General features: G+C 44.3%; 1 protein-coding gene across 1 annotated transcript; it reads right to left on the reverse strand.

Moving 5' to 3' along the window:
- Positions 1-1,079: 1,079 nt before the first annotated feature.
- On the reverse strand, positions 1,080-10,318 carry DTX3L (deltex E3 ubiquitin ligase 3L). Its single transcript, XM_040250476.1, has 5 exons — positions 10,063-10,318; positions 8,841-9,043; positions 4,755-6,290; positions 4,111-4,328; positions 1,080-3,250 (listed from the first exon to the last, which is right to left on the reverse strand). Exons 1-5 carry the CDS (start codon positions 10,250-10,252, stop codon positions 3,181-3,183), a joined length of 2,217 nt encoding a protein of 738 aa, XP_040106410.1. The 5' UTR covers positions 10,253-10,318; the 3' UTR covers positions 1,080-3,180.
- Positions 10,319-10,330: the final 12 nt, after the last annotated feature.

Below are 10,330 nucleotides of genomic sequence, written 5' to 3' on the forward strand. Positions count from 1 at the left end.
GTCAGATCTGAGTTGAATTGAAGGACACTCAGCTGGTGTTGGAGTGCTTAGGGGAAAATCCCACACACTGAAATTGTGCAGAAACTGTCTTTAGGGAAACACCAAATATCTCAATATTACTCATAATTCTCTTTTTTTCCTTTGGAGACAAAGGTGTCTTCATTGGCCAGTGCCTGGTGAGCCATCGCGGAGAAGGCGATGGCACCCCACTCCAGTACTTTCACCTGGAAAATCCCATGGATGGAGGAGCCCGGTAGGCTGCTGTCCATGGGGTCACCAGAGTCGGACACGACTGAGTGACTTCACTTTCACTTTCATGCATCGGAGAAGGAAATGGCACCCCACTCCAGTGTTCTTGCCTGGAGAATCCCAGGGACGGGGGAGCCTGGCGGGCTGCCGTCTATGGGGTCACACAGAGTTGGATACGACTGAAGCAACTTAGCAGCAGCAGCAGCAGCAGCAGTGGGCCATCTGGGTAATGCAGTTTTAATGCTGGAAAGGTGAAACAAAAACTGTTGGAGCAAGGAGGGACAAGTGTACTCTGATAGGTTACTACATATGCTTTCTTAGGAGGGAAGACGTGAAACCTGCAGCTGACTTTTACTTTTGTAGTAATCTATGTGTTAAGGAGGAAAGATAATTAGAAATGTGAATTTTACAGCTCAACATGGCAGCAGTGGAGTTAAGAGTAGTTAAGTCTATTGTGATACTACTTAGCAACAGCTACACGCAAAACTGGGCTTCCCGGGTGGCTCAGTGGGTAAAGAGACTGCCTGCAATGCAGGAGACACAGGAGATATGGGTTCAAGTCCTGGGTTGCAAAGATCGCCTGGAGGAAGGCATGGCAACCCACTCCAGTATTGTCTGCAGAATCCCATGGACAGAGGAGCCGGGCGGGCTACAATCCACAGGTCACAAAGAGTTGAACATGACTGAAGCGACTGAGCACACAGACACAAAACCAGGCAAAGGCATCTGCCCAAGTGGCATGCTGCACACTGACTGTATTGCAGGAAACACCCAGAATCTCAACCTTAGGAAAAAGAAAACGGAAATGGAAAAGAACACAGGCAATATGTTCCTAAAAGGGAAATAACTTTATTTATAGCAGATATTGATAATAATACCTTCCACAGAGCAAAAGCAGTGATCCAAATGCTCGACAACCACTCACACTACGAAACTTGCACACACGTTGCAATCAAGGATCCAGATCTTAGCAGGAACCAAACTTTTCGTTTTTGAAGCAAATTTAGCTACAATATCCATAGACACATAACTCTAAGACTTTAATGAATCACCAAAAACTAAACGTCTAATCTGATTTGAAAAAAATATATATATATACCATTTACCTTAAATTTCCTCAACTCTCTGAACAAAGAAAAAAGTTCTGGGGTTTAAAATTTTTCACATAGGACTTCCTCAGAGGAAATCTACTTTGAGTACTGTGCAGGAATCCATTTCTGAGAGAAGCTCAGAATAATGGGAACTCCTCAGCCTTCTCCATGGAGGAGAAGACCCCTTGTCGGAGACAGTACAACTCTGGGCACAAAAGCCTTGGAGTCACCCTAACTTCTTCCAATTACAGCACCGCTACTTATTATGGGACCTTTGTCAAGGTACTTACCCTCTCTGCACATCAGCTTTCTCAGTTATAAAATGGGGATACTAATAGTATCAATAGTCCAGATACAAAGTTCTTATAAAGGGGACAAAATAAATACATAATATCAACTATTACTGTCTGACCAACAAATTGTATGCATGTGTTTTTAAGAAAACAGCATCTCATTCATCATTTTTGGAAAAAGACTGGAACATGGATAACGAAATAGTTTGCTATTAAAACTTGTGAGTTGGAAAACCATTTAGAAGTACATTTTGGCATGTTGACATTCCTTACAGTAGGCGCAACTTGAGCCTTTTCTCTGTCCAGTCATTCTGAGGGAGAAATAATTTAAGGGAGAAAGCATGACATGGTGGGACTTAGCAAAAGGAAGAAGAAATTGCTGTGGGGGCTACAGTTACTGAGAAAATGATAGTCTATGGACATTTTTGTGATTTATCTGTTAAAACTCAAAATGGGGTATGCATAAAAGTACAATAATATCCAGAGAGAAAAAATGCCCAGAGATGTGTAGCACTTCTATGGCAGGGGAAGTGCACACCATTTGGCAGATCAGAAGGATCAGCAGGGAGTAAGGACAAAGTTTGGCCAGTCAGAGTTCAGAGGCCATGAGTTCTGGAGTAACAAACTCATTTTCCCCAATAAGTGGTGAGAACTCCAGAAATGGCTTCCAAAGCCAATGGCTTCCAAGAGCTCTGCCAAAGATTTAGGGAATATATATTTCTCTGCTGGGTTATTAGCAACTTGATTCAGGCAGCAAAAATTTAGTAAGCATCAACTATACTCCAGGTTCTGTGTCCCAAAGACTGGTGGCTCAGATGGTAAATCTGCCTGCAGTGCAGGAGATCCAGGCTTGATCCCTGGGTCAGGAAGATCCCCTGGAGAAGGAAATGGCCACTCCAGTATTCTTTGGAGTATGTTTTGCCTGGAAAAATCCCATGAGCAGAGGACCCTGGAGGGCTATAGTCCATGGGGTTGCAAAGAGGTGGACATGACTGAGCAACTTAAAGAGAGAGATTCCATTTATTACCAAAAGTTGCTCAATTTCTGTCCTGGACACCCTTCTGGCCATGGGATAGGAAGAGGAATGTGGTTCTCTAATTTTTCACAACCAAAGCCTTCCTCCCCTCTCCTGCCTCCATTCAGATTAGGATTTTACTCTTAGGATAGAGTTTAAAGGGCAAACAAACCAAACTAAAGGACTATTGCAGAGATAGCAATAAAAGGAGGATCAACTGGCATCAAGTACTTCAGCTGAACAACACAGAAGGTGATTTCAAATTCACAGCACTTCACCCCTGTAACCCCAACAATGATGACATGTGAATGAGGTGCAATACCTCTGCAGCAAAATTGCAAAGATCTCTGGGGCTTTTTTCATCCATAAAATGTAACACTCCAGAAATGACAACCTTGCATATACGAACCACTTCTTGAGATGAAAAAATGTTTAAGGTGTTTTTACACAGGATTTAGATTAGAATTTACTCTATTTCTTCAACTGCGCCTTTTGGAAGCTTGGCTCGAGACATCCTTTTAATACAGTCTTTTTACTCAATTCCTTTATCTTTCAGCTCTTGTTTGACACGTTTCAGATAGTGAGGATCAGGATAACCATACCTGCAGAAGAAAAGATGCCCTTAGTTTCACCACAGATGTTTTTTAAAAAATCTGTACAGTAGGTCCTTGACATTAACATTCAGAGTTGCAGATATTTACAAACCATCCTGAAGGCTGATGACTGATAATCATTTGTAAGTGTGCTGAGGTGAATCATTTAGCTGGTGAATACATCTAGCTACCTGCCCAGGATCTGCCTTCTAACAAGACTTTAATTTCAGCTCATGGTTAAGCAATGATTCTCATAAAGTTATAATATACTGTATTTCTATGGAGGGTAATCATTTTGCTATAGGAAGATTTTCAAATTTGGGAAATTAAGTCAGGATATATTCCCTTTTGAATACTAAGGGTCTGAAGTATTCTATCTGGATTTCATAAAGAGCAATTGGATTGCCCATGATACAACTTCCATCACCATTAACTAAGACTTTTCTAGAGTTCTATTGGTCAAGTGAATTTAGGATCTTTACTGGACTCATGGGAGAGGAGGGTAGAAGAAAGGGTGATCTTAAAAGAAGGCAAAGTGACATTCCTAGGATCTACCCTTCAAATAGATGTGGAGTATTAAAATTATACCAAATTAAATCACCTTAGATACCATTTATCTTGCATTCTGAAGATCCACTGCCCTTTGATGCAAAATTTATGAACTGTATGATACCTTGTGGTTGGAAGGTAGAGGTCATGGGAACGAGTCTTTCTGTCTTTGAGATTATCATCCCTGATTGGCATCTGTCAAAATACTGCATCCAGTCTCAGTGATATAAACTGTCTCCTTACAGTCACATCTTCAAATTGCCATGTTTTATGACCTTTAAATTCTATTTGGCAGCCATTCTGTTTCAAAAGGTTCTCACCTTTGTGGTCCCCCAGTCCAGGACGTTTTGTGATGGATATCATTCCACGTAATGACACCTGAGACTCCTGATGTTCGAGACTCCCCCACTGTGAAAATCAGTTTTTGCTTAAAGGCCCTACGAAGCAGAGCCAAAACCTCGTTTCCTTCCTTGTTATCAGGCAAGTATGCAGTTCGCTGTATTCCAGAAAATGTTGCCCCTGGGTTTGGGTGCTCTTTCTGTATGAAGGCAAGAAAATGTCACATGAAAACATCTGTGTCTAAATTTCACTACATGTGTAGATGTGTTCATATGCAGATAGAGCAAACAAAAAACAAGAGCACTGAAGGTCTGCTCAGATTCCCCTTATAATTCATATTTCTCCTCTTTCCCCAAATTCATTCTGGGAATACAATCCTCCTTCCAACGCACAATCACCACCCATCCCTTCTCTGCCTTAATAGACAAGAAAGATACCTGTTATAAGAAAACAAAGTACTTTTTACTACTCACAAAGTTCACTTTATAAGCATTTAAAATCCTTTCATATGACCATGGAGATAACTGTCTGGGAAATCTACTGCCAGTTGGTAATAGAACAGCCCCTGTGGCTCTGATAATCTCAGTTTACTAGAAAGAAATCCATGGAACTCAGAAACACTTACTGTTTGTATGCCTCCTTCAATTTTATAAGTAATTACAATGGTGCCACAGGGTTCATAACCTGGAAGTGAATCTCTTACAACAACGGTGCTCATTCTTCCATCTGGCTGATTCCCTTTCTGGACACCATAGGAAGTCTGGCACACAGGACAGACTGGTTTATATGAGAAGGCTTCCTGGATACAAGGGCTGCAGAATTGATGCTTGCACTTTGAGAGCACTCGTTTGTTGCTAACAGTGCTCAAACAGATGACACACGTGTCCGGTTCCTCACTCACTTCTGACACCTCAGAACTGGCGGGGTGCTGCAATGTTGGTGAAGCTGCTTTAGAATTATGACTATCAGTGTCCATGAGTGTTTCATTCCATTTCTCTGTAGCTGATGGAGACACCCCACATCTGTTTAAGACATACTGTTTTGCCTTTGCAAGATGATTTGGCAACCCAATCAAAGTCACTGACTCTTGATTTAGCACAAAGTGTATATCTGGGTGCCTTTTCCTAAAATCATCAGAGAACTTTGCCCCATGTAAGTGTTTTCTCTCCTTGCCCAAAAGTTTCAGCGAAAGAACTTCTCTCGTAATCTGACAAGAGACATGTTGATAGGTGTCAATGAAACTTGAATAAGCATGTATGGATAGATCCAACTTCTTGGTTTTGGGTTCAAATCGAATGCAGGTTTTCTGATTTATCCCCCAAATGTTACTTTGAGTGTCGTACTTTTTTTCTATCTTTGATATCTCCTGGGATAATTCTGCTTCTAAAAGCTTATAGTGAGCGGTATCAACCTCAATTCCTTTCATCATGTCCTTAGGAGTCAATATTTTCACAGGTGGCTTGACAAGACTTTCAAAATTCTTTGAGGCAAGAAAATGTTTGGCAGCTGAAATGTCATCTGCGGTCCCAAGGAGAGTTAATTCTCCTCCTTTCTCCTTTATGAGGAGCTTCACAAACTGGTGATTTAACTCCTCTTTGATTTTGGTTGCCTGCTTACTGTCTGCTAGGGCAACACATTCCTGCTTCAGAGTCTCTACACACTTCTGAAATTCTTCGACAAAATTCTTGCGAGCTGCTTCGAGGTCACTTGATTGACTGGAGGTGAAGTCTAAATAGACCATATTCGGAGAACTCACCTGACTGTTTATTTTTGTACCAAATCTTTTCTCTATGAAGGCTATTTTATCAGGCCAGGAGTGTCTGAAGTATTCAAAGAAAGCCAAGGGAACTTCAAAACGGTTGCTTTTGTCTTCTGACTTGCTTTCTGGTTCGAAGGGAGAAACACAGCTCTTCCTGTCTTGCTGACTGAGTGGCTCCCTCTCTGATGTCAAAGGGGAAGATTTATGTTTCTGCTCCCTTTCCAGGAGCTGGTCACTTAAGAAGCCATGTACTTTTTCAATATCGCTGAAGTAACCACAGATTTTCTCAGTTCCATCATGGTCCTTCACTCGTGCGACACTGGGGCAGTGAACAGTGATGAGATCCCTTTGCTCTTTAGAGAACAGTTGACAGTTCAGTTCCGCCGTGACAGTAAGAAAGATCTGAAATTTTAAAAGGGAACAAATGAAATATATTAAACATCCAGGTCTATGTTCTCCTCTCAGTAGAATGTCTAGAGATGAGAGAAACAACCATGACGACGTCTTTCAATTCCTTTCTGCAGAGCAGGCACTGTACTGTAGCCCAGAGGCACTCTTGCCCTGATGAAACAGCCAACTCTGTTTGGACACTGGAATCGCCCAGGGAGAAAAAAAAGCTGAGGCCCAGGCCCATCTTCAGAGACTGTGATGTAAATGTAGAATCTGGGCATTAACATTTTTAAAAATTCCAAGGACAAAAAGTCTGGATTCTAGAGCTGCCACTGTTGGTTTGACCTTGGCAAGTCGGGTGGAAGGTAGGCACTTCATTTTCTTGGTAAATTGCTATGTTTCTGACTAAAGGGTGTGAGCCTGGGAGGGGGCCATACATGTGAGGATGAAGTTTTTTCCTATTATTGTTTTTTCTCTCCTATGAAAATCCCATGGACCGAGGAGCCTGGTAGGCTGCAGTCCATGGAGTCGCTAAGAGTCGGACACGACTGAGCGACTTCTTTCACTTTTCACTTTCATGCATTGGAGAAGGAAATGGCAACCCACTCCAGTGTTCTTGCCTAGAGAATCCCAGGGACGGGGGAGCCTGGTGGGCTGCCGTCTATGGGGTCGCACAGAGTTGGACACGATTGAAGCGACTTAGCAGCAGCAGCAGCATGCTCCTTCTTTAAAAACAAAACAAAACAAAAAAACTAACCCCCTAACTGCATGCAATGTTGCTAGTCCCTCTAAACCATGGCCTTTAGAAACTCAAATATGAGAGAAACCCCAGATTAGGAAAAAAAAAAAAAAAAGGACAGTGGCAAATTGAACATAATATAAACAATATAAAAGCAAGATTTCTAATGTTTTGTTCTTCCTCAAAATCTTTGCATAAGCTGTTCCCTCCACATGTAACACTTTTCTTCTATCTTCCTTCAAAAGGTTTCCTGAATCCAGCTACTTCTCACACCTCCATCAGGATCACCCAGAGTCCAAGCCAAATGTCATCTGGCACCTGGCTCACTACAGCCCCTCCTACTTGGACTCTGACCTTCCACTTCTGCATTTTCCTAGACTCAGTCCTCCACACAGCAGCCAGAGGGATCCTTGAGAAATGTGAATCAGCTCACTCTACTCCCCTGCTCAAAACTACCTAAGGATTCTCCTAATATCTAAGTTGAAATCCGAAGTCCTGACCCTCATCCCTCAAAGACCAGACTTCTGCTACCTCTCCAAGGTCCTCTCTCACTCTCTTGCTCTCTGCCCTCCAGCCACAGTGGCCTCCCTCCTTGAAGCTTCTGGGCTCGGGATGTAAGCTCCTGTCTGGGTGTGTTGGGGGTGGGGGTGGCTGTGTCAGCTTTACGCTTGTTACTTTCCCTCTGCCTAAAATCTTTCCCCCCTAGAAATCCACTTAGCTAGCTCCGTTACTTTATTCGTGCCTCTACTCAGAAGTCACCTCATTTGAGAGGTTGTTTTCCCGATATCCTATTTAAAACAGCAGTCCTTTACTATCATTTATCCTGCTTTATGGGCTTCCCTGGAGGCTCAGTGGTAAAGAATCCACCTGCCAATGCAGGAGACGCAGGTTCGATCCCTGGGTCTGGAAGATCCCCTGGAGGAGGGCATGGCAACCCACTCCAGTATTCTTGCTGGGAAAATCCCATGGACAGAGGAGCCTGGCGGGGTACAGACCATAGGGTTGCAAAGAGTCGGACATGACTGAGTGACTAAACAACAACAAATTCTGCTTTGTTCTTCTTCCTAGCAGATATTGATCACTGGCAGATATTTTATTCCCTATCTATATGATTACTATTATTATCTGGTTCTCTAGAAGGTAAGGTCCCTGAGGGCAGGGTCTGCTTGTTCCTGGCTGTACCTTTGGCTCCTGTGACAGTGCCTGGCACATAGCAGGCAGTTGATTCTGATTTGTCAAATGTCTCTGCATGGCTGGTCCCTTCTCATCATTCAATTCTCAAGCCAAGTATCATCTCCTTAGTGACTTCCGATCAGAAATAACACAAACTCCTTCTCTTTCCTTGCCCCAGCCCTGTCACTCTCTAAGGCAAAACCCCATTATATTTTCTTCTTAGCACATATCACTCTCTGAAATGACTTTAGTTATTTTGTTTACTTGCTTATTGTCAATGTACTTCTCCAGCCCCAGCAGGGACCTGTCTGTTGTGTTTATCTCTGTGTACCTCTCAGCTTCCCTGGTGGCTCAGATGGTACAGAATCTACCTGCAATGTGGGAGACCTGGGTTCGATCCTTGGGTTGGGAAGATCCCCTGGAGGAGGGCATGGCCACCCACTACAGTATTCTCGCCTGGAGTATCCCCACAGAGGAGCCTGGCAGGGTACAATCCATACGGTCACAAACAGTCGGATATGACTAAGCAACTAAGCACAGCTGTCTCCCAATGTCTACAACAGTGCCAGGCTCATAATAAATCCTCAGCAAATGGTCCTTGGACTGGAAAGGAAGTTGCAGGGACATACATAGCTCCCTTCAATACCCACCTTCTGGAGACAGGAATCCACGTCATTATGAATGTCCTTTACACTTGGAGGCTTCTCATCGTGGCTTGCCCCTTTTTGTGACTGTGTCGAAGAAGACATTTTGGTCTTCTCTTCTGCATTTTCATTGGGTTCCAGGAAAATAGTCACAAGTTGGTTGTCAACCACAATGTGGTGCTTTCCTTTTTTCAACACGCCATCCTTACCTTCAGTGGAGACATTAAATATACACATACACATAGAAATGAGAGCAATTTCAAATAACCCTCTTACTCATGCATCTGTACCTTGCCCCAGCACCCTCACAGTAAGGGCTGCTCCCTGCATCCTGGAATGGTGGGTTAACCAGAGGGTGAGGGGCCTATTCAAAACTCTAAAAAAAAGAAAGTTACTCAGTCGTGTCCTACTCTTTGCCGTCCCATGGACCATACAGTTCATGGAACTCTCCAGGCCAGAATACTGGAGTGGGTAGCCTTTCCCTTCTCCAGGGGAATCTTCCTGACCCAGGAATCAAACTGGGATCTCCTGCATTGCCGGCGGATTCTTTACCAGCTGAGTCACCAGGGAAGTCCCAAAACTCTAAAGAAGGCAGCTTAAGTTATACTGTAGAAAGGAAAGTTTAATGATGATGGAATACCATCCACTCATTAAAAGTCACGTTCCTGAAACTGTCATGAGTTTCCCATTTCAGTGTCATGGAATAATGCTCATCATAAATCAAGTGAGAAGAGCAGGAATCAAAGAGTAGATTCAGGTTTATAACTACATATATGTTTGCTGACACTCAGAGGAAAAGGCCCGGAGGAAATACACCAAAATATTCACAATGTTTTTCTCTGGGTGTTTTCTTCTTTATTATTTTCTCCCCTTTCCTTAGTACCTATAACTCTTGCAATTCTAAAAAACGAATCAATGGAATAATAATGAAAAACATCAAAGTGAAATACCTAAGTGACAGGGGCGTCTGGGGGCGGCACGGGTGCTCTGTCAACACGGGGACACTGACAAGTATTAACCAGACCAGAGACTGGGCACTTCTGGGCTGTGTCCTCTGCGTTGGGGTTGCGTCTGTCAGCAGGAGCCCCCACTTCCTGGCTCCCAACGGACGGTACCAGACTTTCTCCCACCCTCTCTCCTAGATACGCTTGAACTGGGTCTGCATGGAACGCCCGGGGGGCCCCTCCAGGGACGGCGGTTGCCCCCCCAGCCCCGGCCCTCAGCTCACCCGCCCTTTGCTCGAACTGCACCCGGAAGGTCTTCGAGTTGGGGTCGCTGCGGTCCAGGGCCACGACGGTGCACTCCCCGCCGCCCGATTGCCGGCTCTGGAAGTACTTTTCCAGCTTCCATTGGAGGTGCGTGCCGGGATGGGACACCCGCGCGAGCAGCGGGGACGGCGGGTCGAGGCTCGAAGCCATGGCTGTCCGCTCGGGGATGGCGCCGTGAGTGGCGGCGACGCAGCTGGGCCGGGCCGGGGCCGGGGTGCCTCCGCCCCG

The sequence above is a fragment of the Oryx dammah genome, unplaced genomic scaffold (assembly GCF_014754425.2).
Source record: "Oryx dammah isolate SB20612 unplaced genomic scaffold, SCBI_Odam_1.1 HiC_scaffold_2, whole genome shotgun sequence".
Classification (NCBI taxonomy): domain Eukaryota; kingdom Metazoa; phylum Chordata; class Mammalia; order Artiodactyla; family Bovidae; genus Oryx; species Oryx dammah.